This window comes from Aquarana catesbeiana, linkage group LG02 (genome assembly GCF_042186555.1).
Source record: "Aquarana catesbeiana isolate 2022-GZ linkage group LG02, ASM4218655v1, whole genome shotgun sequence".
Classification (NCBI taxonomy): domain Eukaryota; kingdom Metazoa; phylum Chordata; class Amphibia; order Anura; family Ranidae; genus Aquarana; species Aquarana catesbeiana.
The window spans coordinates 787,458,423-787,478,449 of NC_133325.1; the positions used below are offsets into that span (position 1 = coordinate 787,458,423).

General features: G+C 41.1%; 1 protein-coding gene across 1 annotated transcript; it reads right to left on the bottom strand.

The window, feature by feature from the left end:
• Window positions 1-616: 616 nt before the first annotated feature.
• Window positions 617-17,554, bottom strand: LOC141129409 (leukocyte cysteine proteinase inhibitor 1-like). The gene is made up of 3 exons (XM_073617431.1): window positions 17,398-17,554; window positions 7,549-7,650; window positions 617-2,364 (listed from the first exon to the last, which is right to left on the bottom strand). Exons 1-3 carry the CDS (start codon window positions 17,512-17,514, stop codon window positions 2,236-2,238), a joined length of 348 nt encoding a protein of 115 aa, XP_073473532.1. The 5' UTR covers window positions 17,515-17,554; the 3' UTR covers window positions 617-2,235.
• Window positions 17,555-20,027: the final 2,473 nt, after the last annotated feature.

Genomic DNA, 20,027 nt, shown 5'->3' on the forward strand with positions numbered 1-20,027 from the left:
CACAAATTTGGGTTATTTTTACCAAAGAGTAAATTTTGGCCCAAATTTATGAACAAAAATTACTTATTTGCAAAATTTTATCATAGAAACTAAAAAAAAAAAAAAAAAAAAAAGAGTTTCAAAATTTTCGCTCTTTTTTCACTAATGTCGCAAAAAATAAAAAAGCCAGTGGTGATTAAATTCCAACCAAAAGAAATCTCTATTTGTATGAAAAAAAATGATAAAAATTTTGTTTGGGTACAGTGTAGCATGACTGAGTAATTGGCATTCAAAGTGTGAGAGCGCTGAAAGCTAAAAATTGGTCTGAGCAGGAAGGGTGTATAAATGCCCTGTATTGAAGTTGTTAATGCTACACTACGGGGTTGCGCTGTTTTTTGTTTTCTTCTAGTAGTTGCCTGAGGCACATGTATGGAAACACACCATAGCATTGGACTGCATATACTTCCTAGGAGATAGTGGAGGGGCATTAGCATGTAAAGCAAAAAGTGTAACTAATTTTAGTTATGTATGGGGGAGGAAGAACCAGGATAAAGTTGACAACTAAATTTTTTAGAGGTACCTTGATGCGCCAATGTGACTTTACCTGTATAGGCAAATGTATGCAACAAACACCCCGTTTTTTTTTTCCCAAAAAAAATGTTTTATTGCATTTTTAGTTACACAGTGAACAAGATATAAAACTGAACAGGATGATTTTACAAATAGGTACTTTTTATCAATGTTTTATATACCATTAGTGTTCAAGTTTAGAGTCAGGTTGGATAGGAAGTAAAGGGGGACATTTCAACAGTACACAGTAAAAGCAGCTCCAGCCTCACTTAGTTCACATGCACACTAGCGCCCAGGCCCATATGCATCACATATGAGTGTTTTTTGGGCACCCAGGATGAACAGGTGCAGCATGCAGCCCAAATCCAAGTAACCTGTCAACAGGCTGAAATATGCAGTGGCTGGACGAAGTGGTACTCCCATTTAGGGCCATATGTGTTTTAGGTACATATGCATGGACACAGAAAGTATGTTGGTGGCATAAAACCTCTGTCATTTCTATTTGAAATCGATAATGTGCGAATGCCCCAATTTGTTATCCCAGCTGACTGGCCATAGTGTTTGCAGGTGCTGGTTGGGTTGAATACTGGCTCGTCAGACACATCAAGAACTACAAAAAATGATTCCTATTCACACTGCCTCCTCTTAGTAAAAAATGGCTTCATCTTGGTCTCCTACCTATGGGAGAATCCCATCCAACATGTTTCCTCCACTAGGGGCATAATCGTAGAAGCCATGACTGAGTGGTCGCTGTCAGAGCTGTACAAAGTTTGTATGCATCGGCTATGTGCATTATATGGTGATGTGTTCCAGCAATGGTAAGGGGGACTTCTTGTCCCGCACCTGGAGCAAAATAGAGCACTGCTCAGCCATTCACATGAAGCTTTGCATTTTTCTAAATAGGCTTCCTCTGATTGGTTGAGGCGGAGAGATGGGTGAATGATGATACGAATCTCTAGCTCAGCCAGGGGAAGCCTTCTACTCATTTATAGAAATACAAGGCTTCCTGTGAATGGCTGAGCTGCTCTCCATTTTGTTCCTGATGCGGGAAAAGAAGTCCTCTTACCACTGCTAGAACACAGTGCCGTACAATGTACGTAGCCAATGCTTGCAACATTTATACAGCAGCCACATTTCTTAGTAATGGCTTCTATGATTAAGATCCTACTTGACAAAACATGTTAGAGGGGGTTTTCCCATGGGTAAGAGACAAAGCTCAAGCCATTCTTTACTATATGCCAAGGCAGTGTGTGGATGGGTGCCATTTTGTTGTAGTCCTAGATGTGTCCGATGAGACAGTATTCCACCCGACCAGAACCTGCAAACATTGTGGCCAGTTAGCTGGGATAACAAATTGGAACCTTCGAGCGGCATCAATTTCAAATGGAAAATTGTTGGGTCTTGAACAACCTATTTAAAAACAACAAAATACTATAGGCCCAAGTCTGCCTTTTCTGGTAGTAAATCCAGCAGCCCTACATACAAACAGGGAATTTTACTTAAAATCAAAACTGAAGAGACATATCAGATACAAGTTTGCCTTTTGTAGATCTGAGTTGAGTGATGGCGATGAGAGGAAGGGATTGAAGGAACTGCAGAAGGAGGAGAGATGAAGGGGATTACAGGACAAATTTGGATACAGAAGGACCACCCGGGATATAATTAATTGTCGTCGTCATCTCCATCTTAGAAAGTACTCAGTTTTTCGTCCTTTGTCTTATTCAGCTGGAATGCCACCAAAGCCGGTCCAGTGTTTTCATGAGGCAGAGCTACGAACACTTTAATGTGGATATAAGTGTTGGCTCCAGTCTCAACCTGACAAGATCAGAAAAAAAGTTCATTAGAAACAATTACACCTTAAATTTTGTATGTTCGCTGATATTTGTAAGGATGCTCCAACATGACATACAACAAGTTATTACCCTTCTACCATTAAGGATGTACACACACGGAGCTCTGCGGGGAGCAATGTAGACCGAAGTCACATGGACACAGAATAATGCATCACTCATGTTTATTTCCTGGTTCAGTATCCGAAATAAATTATTATCAGGATATGACCAAGCGATGGTTACAACATTACACCAATAGAAACATGTCCACCCATTGCTTGTCATCATTAAAGACAAACCCGTTTCGCCAAATCGTCTACAATTATCTTTCTCACGCTCAATATTCTCTTTTCTATGATAACAGTGTTGCCACATATTAAGTAGTCAGCTAAAAAGCCAATGTTAAAGAAGCACTCTAAATTAAGTTATAGCAAAGGACAACCTGAAGCTAATGTTTAAGGGACACATCCTTACATTATTAGCCATATTTTATTGGTCATTATATTAAGCGCCCTATCAAGAATAACAGTTGTGAGATACTCTGGTGGCTCTTTAGAGTGCAAGCTCCTCTAGGGCAAGGATTTGACGCAACTGGTGCAATGTGAACAATGATAATAGTATGCGACTGAGTTGAGAACATTGAAGTTTAAACTCTAATGCCGCGTACACACGAGCGGACTTTACGGCAAACTTTGCCCGGCGGACTTTGACGGACTTTATGACGGACTTTCTGAATGAACGGACTTGCCTACACACAATCCACCAAAGTCCGTCGAATTCGTACGTGATGACGTACGACCGGACTAAAACAAGGAAGTTCATAGCCAGTAGCCAATAGCTGCCCTAACGTGGCTTTTTGTCCGTCGAACTAGCATACAGACGAGCGGACTTTTCGGCCGTACTCGATTTCGACGGATTGATTTAAAACATGTTTCAAATCTAAATCTATCCAACTTTTGAGAAAACAAAGTCCGCTGGAGCCCACACACGATCGAATTGTCTGACGAAATACAGTCCGCCGGGCAAAGTCTGCCGCAAAGTCCGCTCGTGTGTACGCGGCATTAAAGTGAGGAACTGACGCAACTGGTTCAGCATTGTCTGTACGGTGCTGTTGAGTATGTCAGACCTAAAAATGTATAGTAGTGTGTGACTGGTGAGAATAAAATTGAGCTCCTCTGATACATAGACTGATGTGAATGGATTAGTTCTCTGTACATCACTGTGGAATATGTCAGTTATATGAAAAGGAGGTGGGGGGTAGATGCCATGACTGACGGTGTTTAGAAGGTACTGTGACTGTGGGGTGGATTGAGGAATGAGGGACAGCAGTGTGTGTGTGTGTGTGTGTGTGTGGTGGGCAAGGGACCAGCAGCACTGTATGGAGGTGGTCAAGGAGCAAGGGACAACAGCACTGTATGGAGGTGGTTGAGTAGCAAGGGACAACAGCACTGTATGGAGGTGGTCGAGGAGCAAGGGACAACAGCACTGGATGGATGGAGATGGTCGAGGAGCAGGGGACAACAGCAATGGATGGATGGAGATGGGTGAGGAGCAGGGGACAACAGCAATGGATGGATGGAGATGGGTGAGGAGCAGGGGACAACAGCAATGGGTGGATGGAGATGGGTGAGGAGCAGGGGATAACAGCATTGGATGGAGGTGGGTGAGGCGCAGTGGGCAACAGCATTGGATGGAGGTGGATGAGGAGCAGTGGGCAACAGCATTGGATGGAGACAGGTGAGGAGCAGGGGACAACAGCATTGAATGGAGATAGGTGAGGAGCAGGTGACAACAGCATTGGATGGATGGAGACAGGCGAGGAGCAGGTGGCAACAGCATTGGATGGAGGTGGGTGAGGAGCAGTGGATGGAGATTGTGAAGAACAGGGTGGATGTTGGTGCAGAGCGACAGCACTGTTGCTGGAGTCCGAGAGAATGATCAGGCAGTGAAAGGGGTGAGATAGGGTTTGAAGGAGAACACTGAGGCTGGAGGTAGCGAGGTTGATTGTGTAGGGTAAGGTGTAATTCTGTTCCAGCAAAATAGGAGTAGGTCTGAAACATATTTTGGCCTATTTCTGTCAAAATATATTTAAGGTCATAATCCAGCCAGAGAGATGTTTTTTTCAGAATATACAGAACATTCTAACTATACATTGTCCAGAGTTATGTCAGGACATGCATATCATTTACAAGTGCGGTGTCAAGGAGAGGCGAAAGGTTTAGTCCAGAAATCTTCACAGAGGATGGTCATTCAGGTCCTGTGTGCCCCACTGGACACCAGCCAATGGGTCTGCATCCAAAATAAGCACAGATAAGTGTAACGTTCTCGCTTAGAATCCAAGACAAATTTGTGTATTTCGGTGCTCAAAAATTCTGCAAATTAAATAACTAAACTACCATCCAGAGCCGAGCACAATCATAGAACCTTCTGAAAAAAATCTGGTGAAGCACAGTACAGATTTGTGTGTCCTTTAGAGCAGTCAAAAGATAGCCAATTAATTTTATATTCAGTATCCCTAGGAGGGCAGCACATAGATTGTTTCAAAAGTAATACATACGCAAGAAAACCATATTGAAAAATTGCTTTTCCTGCTTGGGTGAAACATGTGGACCATAACCACCAACATATCCTTCAGGTATGACCCTGATTGGATAGCAGATCTCCCATTCTTATATCTTGGAGGACAAAGCGAGTTGCCAACCATCACTTAGACTATCCAATTGGATGGATGGATTTGGCTGCTACGTACTGTATTACACAGGTAGCACAGATGGGATTGTGAGGATCGTAAACTTCAAAAAGAATCATGGATCCAACAGTACAAGTAATGGTTTTACCTGTTCTTCTATACCTAAACACTCAACTGATGCTTTACGCCTCGGAACTTGGACCAGTGTAAAAAGGTCACCATAGTGGTCTTATTACACATATACCATAACGCTAGCATGTTTTACTGTTTAAACAGCTCCTGTCTGTCACCAGGCTTTTACAGAAGGCTTTGTGTCCGCACATTGGACAATATGGAATTACTACATTTTTCAGCATTTTTTTAAAGAATGGAATGCACACGTTTGTCTGAAATGGGTGAGACCTTTACACCAATGTGAGATGCAGACACTGGTTGGTGTCCAAAGAAGCACACACCAGGGACGTGCGGTGAGGTGAGTGGCTGGTGAGGCACTGGCTAGTATCAGAGCCAGATACACACAGGTTACATACGCCGCAAACGTTAGCGCAAAAGCAATAATTCTAGCACTAGACCTCCTCTAACATGTAACCTGTAAAAAAATGTTAAAGCGTTGGCTATGGAGATTTTTAAGTACTGAAGTTTGGCGCCATTCCACGAGCGTGCGCAATTTTAAAGCGTGACATGTTATTTATCTATTTACTCTGCGTAACATCTTTCACATTATACAAAATGTAACTTTAATTTTTATTCATTTATTATTCATAAAAAACATTCCCCCCCCTCCCCCCAAAAACGCGTTTGAAAAACTGCTGCGCAAATACCGTGCAAGATAAAAAGTTGCAATGACCACCATTTTATTCCCTAGGATGTCTGATAAAATATTTATATATAATGTTTGTGGGCTCTGAGTAATTTTCTAGCAAAAAATAAATAAAAAATAGATAATTTTTACATGTAGGAGAGAAGTGTCAGAATTTGCCTGGCTGGCAAGGGGTTAATTAACGTAAGTAATATACAAATTTTTATATATCATTTTTAAGGTCATTTGCTATATTTTCAAAATCTGTACTCAACACTTAACAGACAAATTACGGAATTTTAGACACGCCCCCTTCAATGACACTGCAGTGGGAGGACAGCCTCCACTGTAGCATTTTTTATTGGACAGCTTGGACCGATGGTACTTTACCATTGGTCCAAGCTGTCCATTGAGCTCAGTGCCTCTGACAAGTGAGGAGAGGCACTGTGAGCTCATCCTCTGTCTGCTGCAAACAGTGTGTGCCAGCTTGTATTTAAACTGGCCGCTCCATATGTAGCTTCTGACAGGCTGCGCAAAGAGCCCCGTATCTCCGGAACCATAGTTGATAGGATCCCCACATTTTGACCAGTGGTGGTGGGGGCGTGACTGAGAATGCCTACCCCCCAAATTTGGTGTCTCTGGGACCACAGGCCGCCAAGCTATGACCCTCAATCATTTTATTTTTGTATGTTCATGGCAAGTGAGGCTCTGCCTCACCTGCCTCCCCTGACACACACAGGATCTAAATGACACCCCCACTGTGGGGATATACAGATTTGGCCTATCCAACACTACTGTTATGATGTGATGCATATTCTGAACCAACTCTGCAAAACTGTACAGTACATTCTAAATCAGGGGTCTCCGCACTTTCTAACCAAAGGACCAGTTTGCGGTCCTTCAGGCTTTAGGGCAGGGGTTTCAAAACTGCCGGCCCTCCAGCTGTTGCGGGACTACAAGTCCCATCATGCCTCTGCCTGTGGGAGTCATGATTGTAACTGTCAGCCTTGCATCACCTCATGGGCCTTTTAGTTTTGCAACAGCTGGGGGGCCGCCAGTTTGAGACCCCTGCTTTACGGAGTCTGGACGGTGGAGAGTGGGAGTAGAAGATGTTCCAGGATCAGTGCCCCATTGTTGATATCAATGAGAAGAATAGAAGAATAGTGCCCATTGATGGTGTCAGAAGAGGGAATGGTGCCCCATCATTGATGTAATAGTGCCCCAATGGACAGATAAAGGCAAGCAAAGGGCCACATCTGGCTCCTGGCCACAGTTGAGACCCCTGTTCTAAATTATCGTCTGTCCCTGGCTGGATCATGACAGATGTAAAAAGGTTTGTGAAAATAAGTAAAAATATGAGTGGCATTAAAATGCAAGCTCCTCTGGTACAGAGACTGATGTGGCTCAGTGTTCTCTGTACAGCACTGCGATATATGTCAGAGCTATATAAATGTATAATAATAGTGTGTGACTGGTGGGGATGAGGTGATTGGCTCAGTGTTCTCTGTAGGAACTATACAATAAGACTAATTCTTGATCTGCTACAACTGATCTGCTCCATGCTGGTCATGCCTAATGTACCTCCGCCATGTAGCTGTTGTACATAATATACTTCTCATTGTGGGAACACCGCTGTGCCCTGAACGGTGACAATAATGCTGCATAAAAACCAACATTACCTTGAAATAGTAATTTTTGCCGGCAACAACCTGAGAGGCGACGAGGACTGCCCTAAATTTGCTGGGGTGCGTCCCGGACTGTTTCACAAATGCATCTTTCACCTGAAAAGAAACAAAGTGCATCAGACCGATATACTGTATATACAATGGACCCGCACTTGGTAGCAGCTGTAATACAGTCATTGCTAGACATGTGCAATTCGTTTAGTTCCCGAATTCGTTCATTTCCGAAAATTAAGAAATTAAGAAATTCTAAAATTCAAAAGAATGAAAATCAGGAAATTCGAAAACCTGAAAATTTGAAATAAATCATAATAAATATTAAATTATAGGTATTGGAATTTCTTTTCAAATTAGGCTGTTAGTGACCGTATTTGAACCAATTATGTGAAATAACAAATGCCGCATCTAAACTTATGGAACGTAACAATCTAATAATAATAATAATAATAATAATAACCACCTTTTTATTATTATTAATTAATTCCATTTGTTTAGATGTGGCATTCATCGTTTTGGATAATTCGTAACTTCAGATAAATTTGTATTTGTTACGTTCACAAACAGCCAAATTTGAAAGGAAATTCCAATACCTATAATTTAATAGTTAGTTAATTTTTTCGAATTTTACTGATTCTTTTTTTCCAGAATTTCTAAATTTCTAGATTTCTAAATTTCTAAATTTCTAAATTTCTAGATTTCTAGATTTCTAGATTTCTAGATTTCTAGATTTCTAAATTTCTAAATTTCTAAATTTCTAGATTTCTAAATTTCTAAATTTCTAGATTTCTAAATTTCTAAATTTCTAAATTTCTAGATTTCTAGATTTCTAAATGTCTAAATGTCTAAATGTCTAAATGTCTAAATTTCTGGATTTCTACATTTCTACATTTCTACATTTCTACATTTCTGGATTTCTAGATTTCTGAATTTCTAAATTTCAAAATTTCTGGATTTCTAAATTTCTGGATTTCTGGATTTCTAGAAATCTAAATTTCTAGATTTCTGAATTTCTAAATTTCTACATTTCTACATTTCTACATTTCTACATTTCTACATTTCTACATTTCTGGATTTCTAGATTTCTGAATTTCTAAATTTCCAAATTTCTGGATTTCTAAATTTCTGGATTTCTGCATTTCTGGATTTCTGGATTTCTAGAAATCTAAATTTCTAGATTTCTAGATTTCTGAATTTCTGAATTTCTAAATTTCTAGATTTCTGGATTTCTAAATGTCTGAATTTCTACATTTCTCAGTTTCTCAATTTCTAAATTTCTGGATTTCTAAATGTCTGAATTTCTAAATTTCTCAGTTTCTCGATTTCTAAATTTCTGGATTTCTAAATTTCTGAATTTCTAAATTTCTGAATTTCTACATTTCTAAATTTCTGCATGTCTGGATTTCTGCATTTCTAGATTTCTAGATTTCTGAATTTCTAAATTTCTGGATTTCTGGATTTCTGCATTTCTAAATTTCTAAATTTCTAAATTTCTAAATTTCTAAATTTCTGGATTTCTGCATTTCTGGATTTCTAAATTTCTAAATTTCTAAATTTCTAGATTTCTGAATTTCTGAATTTCTACATTTCTAATTTTCTGGATTTCTGGATTTCTGCATTTCTGGATTTCTGGATTTCTAGAAATCTAAATTTCTAGATTTCTAGATTTCTGAATTTCTGAATTTCTAAATTTCTAGATTTCTGGATTTCTAAATGTCTGAATTTCTACATTTCTCAGTTTCTCAATTTCTAAATTTCTGGATTTCTAAATGTCTGAATTTCTAAATTTCTCAGTTTCTCGATTTCTAAATTTCTGGATTTCTAAATTTCTGAATTTCTACATTTCTAAATTTCTGCATGTCTGGATTTCTGCATTTCTAGATTTCTAGATTTCTGAATTTCTAAATTTCTGGATTTCTGGATTTCTGCATTTCTAAATTTCTAAATTTCTAAATTTCTAAATTTCTAAATTTCTGGATTTCTGCATTTCTGGATTTCTAAATTTCTAAATTTCTAAATTTCTAGATTTCTGAATTTCTGAATTTCTACATTTCTAATTTTCTGGATTTCTGGATTTCTAAATTTCTGAATTTCTACATTTCTAACTAAATTTCTGGATTTCTGAATTTCTAAATTTCAGAAATGTAGAAATGTAGAAATTCAGACATTTAGACATTTAGAAATTCTGAAATCCTGAATTTCTGAATTTCCAAAAAAAGCAAAAAAACGAATGAAACGAAAACGAACAAATTTCTTATCAGTGCACATGTCTAGTCATTGCTGCAGAGGATCAGACTAACCAGATAATGTAGTCATTGCACTGTCATTGCAGATTCTGCATAGTGCAGCTTACAGCTACTACAGGAGAGGAGCCATGCAGGGGAATGTGAAGAGCGAGAACACCAAGATCATTCAAAATAGATACATATATAAATATATAAAACTCATAATAAAAACACACAAAAGCAGCGCTAAAGAAAACCACAAATATCAAACAACTGTGCATTGATGAAACAAAAAGTTCAATTAGGATAATGAAGTCCCAATATCAGATAGCAAAGTGTGCATTGATGGAAGATGTGCAATTAAAAGGTAATAAAGTCCCAATGCTACAGTCCGTTGTGAGTAAAAATAGGTCCGAAATGGGTTCCGTTTCACAAATATGAAGATCAGCTATCACCAACACCTCCACGAGTGAGAAACGCCCCCCTCTAGATTAAATCCTTACCAGATCATAGGCATACACGATAGATCTTTAAAAATCAGACAATCTCTCCACTGAACAACTACGATCAGGAGGGCGGATCACATGCAAATGGACTCGTCCTGTGGAAGGGGTTAATCCTCTGCACTATGCAAAAAGGCTGTCTGATCCTTTCTTCTCCGATCCTCTCCTACTGTCCGCAATCCATCTGCTGATAGAACAGAGCCTTGGGGGCACTCTGCACATGCTCAGTTTGGTGATGATTAATAATATGCTCAATCTAAGATATGGATTGGTGAAATAAAATTTCAAATAAGCGCTTAAATTAGGTGGAACACACACCAAAAGTATTGGGACGCCTGCCTTTACACACATGAACTTTAATGGCTTCAGCCCAGGAAGAATTTACCCCCTTCCTGACCAGAGCATTTTTTTGGCGATTCGGCACTGCGCCGCTTTAACTGACACTTCCGCGGTCGCAAACAAAATTCACATCCTTTTTTTCCCCACAAATAGAGCTTTCTTTTGGGGGTGTTTGATCGCCTCTGCGGTTTTTATTTTTTGCGCTATAAACAAACAAACAAAAAAAAAAAAAATTAAAAAAAAAAGGGACGATTTTGAAAAGAAAAAAAAAATAACAATTTTTTTTACATTTTGCTATAATAAATATCCCCCAAAAATATATAAAAAAAAAGCTATTTTTTTCCTCAGTTTATGCCGATATGTATTCTTCTACATATTTTTGGTAAGATCGCAATAAGCGTATATTGATTGGTTTGCGCAAAAGTTATAGCATCTACAAAATAGGGGATAGTTTTATGACATTTTTATTATTATTATTTTTTTTTTACTAGTAATGGCGGTGATCTGCGATTTTTAATTGGGACTGCGACATTATGGCGGACACATCAGACACTTTTGACACATTTTTGGGACCATTGGCATTAATACAGCGATCAGTGCTATAAAAATGCACTGATTACTGTAAAAATGTCACTGGCAGTGAAGGGGTTAACACTAGGGGGCGATCAAGGGGTTAATGTGTTCCCTAGTGTGTCCTAACTGAAGGGGGGAGGGAACTGTGTAGGGGAAGAGATAGATCGCTGCTCATACACTGTATGAACAGACGATCTGTCTGTTCTCCCCTCAGAGAACCGGAAACTGTTTACACACGTAGATCCCGGTTCTCCGTGTGTCAGCGGCAATCGCAGGAGCCCGGCGGTGATGATCGTGACCGCCAGGTACTCGCATCAGCTCAGAGGGCACATGGCCGCGCCCCCTAGAGGCCACAGGGTGAAGCGACATTACATAACGTCATTTTGCCCAGCCGTGCCATTCTGCCGCAGTGCAACAGCGGCGGCTGGTCGGCATGTGGTTAATGGCGCCCCAGTCTTAGTCCGTAGGGTTCAATATTGCGTTGGCCCACCCTTTGCAGCTATAACAGCTTCAACTCTTCTGGGAAGGCCGTCCACAAGGTTTAGGAGTGCGTCTATGGGAATGTTTGACCATTCTTCCAGAAGAGCATTTGTGAGGTCAGGCACTGATGTTGGATGAGAAGGCCTGGCTCGCAGTCTCCGCTCCAATTCCTCCCAAGGGTGTTCTATCTGTTTGAGGTCAGGACTCTGTGAAGGCCAGTAAAGTTCCTCCACCCCAAACTCACTCATCCATATCTTTATGGACCTTGCTTTGTGCACTGGTGCTCAGTCATGTTAGAACAGGAAGAGGCCATCCCCAAACTGTTCCCACAAAGTGGGGAGCATGAAATTGTCTTGGTATGCTGACACCTTAAGAGTTCCCTTCAATGGCACTAAGGGGCCAAGCCCAACCCCTGAGAAACAACCCCACACCATAATCCCCCCTCCACCAAATGATTTGGACCAGTGCACAAAACAAGGTCCATAAAGACATGGATAAGTGAGTTTGGGGTGGAGGAATTTTAATGGCCTGCACAGAGTCCTGACTTCAACCTGATAGAACACCTTTGGGATGAATTACAGCGGAGACTGCGAGCCAGGCATTCTCCCCCAACATCAGTGCCTGACCTCACAAATGCACTTCTGGAAGAATGGTCAAACATTCCCATAGACACACTCCTAAACCTTGTGGACGGCCTTCCCAGAAGAGTTGAAGCTGTTATAGATGCAAAGGGTGGACCAACTCAATATTGAACCCAACGGACTAAGACTGGGATGCCATTAAAGTTCATGTGTGTGTAAAGGCAGGCGTCCCAATACTTTTGGTAATATAGTCCACACCCCTCTCTTGGAGGAAAGAGGATCTGGCACATATCAGGGATGTCAGATCTGCTGGTCCCCAGCTAGCCCTGTAGATCCTTCTGTTGGCCCCTACATCACTACCGTTTCCACAGGTATGGCTTCATTTCATTTTTAATAGCGGCAGTCGATTTAACAAATGGATTTTAACAAGATACGTTGGAGAGGTTTTACTTGTCAAGTGACTTGTTTGCGTTTTTATCCAACCAGTCCTGAGATTTACATAGCTCTGCCATACAGCACAGCTTTATCTGGCAGGGTGGCAACCCGTTTTTTTCTCTCCTGCAATTAACCCTTATTAGTCTTGTCCCTTTCCCAGCCCATACCTGGACAGTGAGGAGGAGGCAACAGACTGATAAGCATCTGCATGGTCCTTGCACAACAACCGATTGGCTGTTTTAAAATGAATTAAAAAACAAACAAACTATATAATAAATATATAATTTTATATATATATATATATATATATATATATATATATATATATATAAAAAAGGGGGACAAGTTTCAAATGATCTTCTAGTTGAACACAAATTCCCACAGGCTCGTTCCCAGAAGAGTGGAGGCTTTGTTAGCAATGAAGGAGGGCACCAACTGCTTGATACCCAATAGATTCGAAGGAGATGTCAAACAAGCTAATGCGTGATATGCTGTTCAGGGTCCATAAACCACTGGCCCTATAGTGCATGTAATTCCAATAATAAAAAAAATTCCATTCAAACTGGTTTTTATTGAAAGGGATATCATACAAAGGAAAAAGTAAAGAGGCCAGCTTAAACTGAGCCTCCACCAGGTGGAAACATGGGACCATAGCAGAGACTCTGGCGGTGCTTTTGGTCAAGTGGGACCCCCAATAGAGATTTACTTTGATACCCAGGCATAGGACTCACATTTGCTGCATCTTACAATAATGGTGGTCTAGCCCTTCAATGCCCATTTCTATTTAGTAGCACGTGGTGAACCAAATGGACCAAGCCCAGCACATCTGGAAGAAGCATGAAGCTCAGACTTCTAAATGTAAATCACACAGAAACAGCACCCATTACAACCGAGGTTTCTGTGTTCCTGGTACATGGTAGAGGTTCTGGTGTTCCTTCGTCACCCCACCACTCCTAGCAGTATCTATTTAGCCTTGGATTAACTTGGGTAAGGCAGTAGACCAGTGGGTGTTCAGGTGTTACTCCATTTTCCCTAGCAGTATCTATTTAGCAACTGGATCAACTTTTTGGTAAGTTAGTAGACCAGTGGAGGTTTAGGTGTTGCCCCATCATCTCCAGTGATATCCATTCTTATTTAGTAGCACATGGTGGACCAATGGTCCAAGGTCTTTAGGCTAGGCTCCAGCTTAGCACATCTGACCCAGACAACAACCTCTCTAGCTCAGGATGTTTTGTTAAAATTAGGCCTAACCCACCAATGAAAAGCCAATCCGTGATTGGCTAGGCAACATACAAGTTTAGGAGTATCAGTTTAGCGTTAGCCGTGAATTATGGCTCTAGAATTATTAATCTCACACTGGTGTTTATCAGGGCCAGACTTACCACTGGGCTTGACTGGGCTCAAGCCCATGGGCCCCGCCCGTTTCGACAGCCACTGAGAGCCGCCGAGAGCGGGCATAAGCCTCCGAGATACACAGGACATCTGGCTCTGTATCTCGGCGGCATCATTTTTAAACTGAAGAGCTGCAATGACAAGGCAGCAATGACACTGGAGCAAGGCTACACTGACACTGACAAGGCTGCAGATGGACACTGATAAGGCTGCATTGATGGGCATTTAAAAGTTTTTTTCCTTAAACTTCCCTCCTAAAAGTTTTTTTCCTTTTTTCCTTAAAATTCCCCCCCCTAAACTTGTGGTGCCTGTTATACGATGATAAATAGGGTTTATCATTTTATCCATTTTTATTGCTTTTATGAATCGTGGACCCAGGGCGAATACCAGTACAGTAATCCCCACGCTTATATATTATCTACTTTTGTGAGTAGCCATTTGGCTGTTTTGTCTTGTCCAATTAAACAGAAGTTCTTTAATACTGCACTGAGTCTGGTGAACCTTGTCCTTTTCTATTTCTGTTTTATAGAGCTGTGCATATGTATAGAAGGTAGGGCCCGAAAGTGGCCCAGGGGCCCCCACCACCCTAAGTCCTGCCCTGGTGTTTACAGCAATACCTCATATGTGGCGCAATTTATGCTTACATACACATGCTCGCCCTATAATTTGCATTTGAATTGAGGTTTGTCCAGAGGTGCTTTTCACACTTTCCACAGTAATAAGCCCTCTATGTGATAGCATTGGGCAGGTGACAGGTTCTCTTTATGGAGACAAAGATCCATTAGAACCCCCCCCCCAATGTCTGCCCTGCCCTCCACTGCAGCGAAGCAAGCTTAAATCTGCAAAGATAGGGCACACCTCCTAAACATAACAGCCCTGCCCCCCAAAAAGCCTTTTGCCAGTTAATTGCTACCAAGCTCATGGCTTTAACCTCTTGCATACCACACCATTTATAAAACATACCTTGGTAGACAAGGGGGTTAAATTCAGTTTGAGTGGGCTGGGTTTAGGTGATCCCTGTAGGTAGGTAGGTGCTAAAAGAGTATAATTTTGGGGTCTTTCTGCTTACCAGGAAGATTGCTGGGTAAATTTAGAGTGCTCTCTTCCTACCAGGGAGTAGAGATCCATTAATAGGGTCTGCTCATGGTGCGGCTCATTGTCTGAATGTTACACACTGGTCCAATAAGAGGACATATTGGACAGTGGTAGGAAACCCGACAAGTGAGAGCATAAGCATTGTTACAACCCTGGCTATTGGCAGAGGAAAGTGCCTCAATGCACGCTGGGTGACTGCATATATCCCAAGGGCACTTGTGCTCGGTTAGAGAGCGGGGTCCCGGAGAGAGGGGGCGGCTGCCCCTCTGCAGAAGTGGTCATGCGGCCTTGGGTAGTTGACCTAAGGGTCTGAATCTAGAAAGGAGCTGAACACGGATGCTCTGCAGAGCAGACTGGAAACGAGACACTGGAAAGGATCTGATTCTGCCTAGAGTGAGTACAGATCTGTGTCACGGGGCCTGTCCTATGAGGGCCATCCCTTCAACTAGAAGTCAGGGGACGTGTGTCAGTCAAGGGGATGCTAGTGAGTAACCTGAAGGGAAAAGTAGTCACATCAAGTCTGCTGCTAGAGCGAGCAAAGAGGACTTATTTCTTCCATACAAGTGGCAGTATGGTTCAGGAGAGAGTCTGCATTGACAAGTAACCTGGTGAGGCCAAGAGAGAGTTGTCCTCCACCTGTAAATAGTTCCAGTTGGAGTATCCCACTATTCCCTTCTCCCATCCAAGTTCCAACAATAAATATAAAACCAAATACCCTGGACTGTTTGAGTAACGGGCAGTCTATAAGGGGCGCTGCCCCCCCCCATCTATGTTTCCGGCCCTCTAATCTACATGCAGGGTGCCGGACGCATAAATTCCAATGGGGTTTTTGGGAGAGCCAGATGACATGGCTCCCCAAATCCCTGACTGAAAACTTCACACGGGACCTTGTGCAACTTGGATTCTGTGCCTATCCACTCTTTCTCCCGAGTCTGGGACCTTGATTTCCAAATGAAATGCAACATTTTCCACATTCTAATGATTTGGAGGGGCCATTTCATCTGCTGGTGTTGGTCCACTGTGTTTGATCAAGTCCAAAGTCAGCACAGCCCTTTACCAGGAAATTCTAGAGTACTTCATGCTTCCCTCTGCTGACCAGCTTTATGGAGATGCAGATTTCATTTTCCAGCAGGACTTGGCACCTGCCCACACTGCCAAAACTACCAATACCTGGTTTAATGATCATTATATCCCTTTGCTTGATTGACCAGCCTGACCTAAACCCCATAGAGAATCTGTGGGGTATTGTCAAGAGGAAGATGAGAGACACCAGACCCAACAATGCAGACGAGCTGAAGTCCGCTATCAAAGCAACCTGGGCTTCCATAACACCTCAGCAGTGCCCCAGGCTGATCGTCTCCATGCCACGCCGCATTGATGCAGTAATTCACGCAAAAGGAGCCCCGACCAAGTATTGAGTGCATACTATACGTACATGGACAATAAATCAACATTTCTGTATCAAAAGTCATTTAATTGGTCTATGTACAGTAATATTCAAATTTTGAGATACTGAATTTTGGATTGTCACTAGCTGTATGTAGAGTTGCCACCTATCCCTTTAAACCCGAACACATTAATTACACAGGTCCTGGGGCTAATTTAATTCAGATAAGACACCAAGTGAGTTTAATTACCACCTTACCACCTTAATCAGCCACACAACCTGTGTAATTAATATGTGTTCGGTTTTAAAAGGATGAGGTGGCAACCCTAGCTGTAAGCCATAAATCATCAAGATTAAAAAGAAAGAAATGCTTGAAATCTATCACTCTGTGTATAACGCACCTCTATAAAATATATATATATGAGTTTCACTTTTTGAATTACTGAAATAAAATTAGAATATCATCAAAAAGTTAATTTATGAGATGCACCTGCATAAGCAGTCATTACTAATTGCAGCGTTTCCACCATTGTAAACCCTAGCCTAAGATATAGGACTAAATCAATCCAATAAAGATACATTACAGGTCTCTAAGGGCCCATTTACACCAGCGGGTACACATTATGTTACACACACACACACACACACACACTTCAGTTAACTCTTTGCTGGCACACATTGCAATTCATTTTTGTGAAGACAAAAGGCAATACACCCCAACACGCTTGCATGGGGGTGTGGACAGGACACACAGAAAACAATCGTTATCTCAGGGTCCCAATGCAGATCATCACAGCTGGTGTTAACAAGCCTTTAGGATTGGATCCCCGACCACTTACCTTATCCAGGATCGCTTGATCTTCCTTAGTAGGTGCCCTGGATTGACCTAATCCTCCAACTTGCTGGGGGTGAGCTCCGCAACTCATTTTTGCAAAGATCTGAGTAGACTGATGCATATTAGACCGTACCTGGGCTTATATACCTGAAGGCCTTACCATTGTCACAGAGAGGGCGGGGGTGTCCGATAAAGGGCTACACCCTGAAGGTGATGAGCCAATCTCAGGAGAAATCTGATACTAGACTTCTAAAATCACATGGGTCACATCGTGTGATTGCTGCACCCAGAAACATTTTTTTCATATATCAATGGAATATTATGAGACTGCCGATCCCTGGAGGGGAATTTGAGGGCGACACGCAGGTCTACATGCTCGAAATGTTGAATACAGTGCTACAAGATTCAGGAATTGTTCAGAGCTATTTGGTATAATGTATAGATGTTACGTAGCCTGGAGCTGACATTCCACATCTATATAGGTGTGCCTCTACAATAACATATCCACACGCAACCTGAACATGGCTCAATTTTCTGTACATTCATCTTTGCATGAAGGGTTCATTTAACCACTTCAATACCGGGTACTTTCACCCCCTTCCTGCCCTGGACAATTTTCAGCTCTCTTACACTTTGAATGACAACTGCGTTGTCATGCTACACTGTACCCATATGACATTTGTATCATTTTTTTTTTCACACAAATAGAGGTTTCTTTTGGTTGTATTTATTCACCAGTAGTTTTTTTATTTTTTGCTAAATAAATGAAAGATTGAAAATTAAAAAAAAAAAAAAATTGTTTAAAAAAAAAAGTTCATTTTCCAAAAAATTACAACTTCAAGAAACTCGCCACGCCTCTTACTAAATACTTTGGACTGTCTGCTTTCCATAAAGGGGTCATTAGAGGGGTATTTGTACTGTCCCGGCGTTTTTCAGGTCTCAAGAAATGAGATAGGCCGTCAGTACATCAGGATTGGTCAATTTTCCGACAGACTAAATAATATACACTGATTTGGGTTATTTTCACCAAAGAAATGTAGCAGAATACATTTTGGCCTAAATTTATGAAGAAAGGTTATATATTTGCCAAATTTTTTAACAAACGAAGAAAAACAAAAAAAAAAAAACAAATCCGTGTATATGGTCAACTTTCCTACAGACTAAATAATATACACTGATTTGTTTTGTTTTTATTTAGTTTTTTTCTTCGTTTGTTATAAAATTTTGCAAATAAATAACCTTTCTTCAAATATTTAGGCCAAAATGTATGCTGCTACATTTCTTTGGTGAAAATAACCCATATCAGTGTATATTATTTAGTCTGTAGGAATGTTGACTAATCCTGATGTACTGACACCCTATCTCATTTCTTGAGACCTGAAAAACGCCAGGAGAGTACAAATACCCCCCTAATGACCCCTTTATGGAAAGTAGACAGTCCAAAGTATTTAGTAAGAGGCATGGTGAGTTTTTTGAAGTTGCAATTTTTTGGACTATGAAGAACTTTTTTTTTTTTTTAAACAATTTTTTTTTTCTTTTGGACAAACTTTCAGCAGTGAAGTACATCATCATATAACTGTTCTGGCGGTGATCAGGGACACTGACTGGTGGCTGTATGAAAAAAAATGAAGTTTTTTTTTCAATTTTTTTTGCCTTTATTATGATTTGTTTTTACCTTTTTTTTTTTTTTTTTTTTTTTTAAATAGACTGTGACCAAAGCAGTGAAGTCTTACCATGGTAACACTATACTACTCTGGGGAAGTGATCAGGATTTCATTTTTTATTTAATATTTTTATTTTTTTTTAAACAGATTATTACTGAATTTCACTGGTATCACGTGACATCAGAAGGGGCGGTACCACCAGGTGATCCTCGCTCCTTGCCTATATAAGAACTGTCAAAGCGCAGAGGAGGCAGATAGCTGGATGCCTCCTAGGAGGCAGAGAGTTTTTTTTTCCCCCGGGTCCAGCGGGCGTCGTGATTGACAATGGATATACATTGAGGGTCACTATTTTTAAAATTTTTTAATGAAGGATTTATCAAAAACTGTTTCTTGTGGTTTTCACTTTTTGACATTTTTTTGGTGAATGGGTACGATGTACATGGGGTGGGGCCGGGATCTGCCAGATTCTGATAAGCTCTCCGCCCTCAAACCCCGACCACCACAGTCCAGGGTTGTTGGCAAGAGGCCCTTGTCCCCATCAACATGTGCTTTGGGGGGGTAAAGCACCCACCTGGACATGTTTAGGGCATGTGGCCTGGTATGGTTTGGGGGGGATAGGGGCGCTCGCTCGTCCCCTCCCCTTTCCAGAACTGCATGCTCAGATAAGAGTCTGGTATGAATTTTGGGGGGCCCCACACCGTTTATTTAATTTTGGTGTGGAGTTGCCCTATAAAATTTATACCAGACCTGAAGGGCCTGTTATGGACTGGGCGGGGACCCCAGGCCATTTTTTTCTTTATTTTTGTAATAGCCAGGTGCCGGCAATTGTAACCAAGAGTCATTTTAAATGGGATTTGACTATTTTTTTTTCCATTAGAAATGTCAATTTTGCTGAGTTCTGCTGTGAACCGAACGGGGGGGGGGGGGGGGGGGGGGGTGTTCGGCCCATCCCTACTCCTGACATCACTAA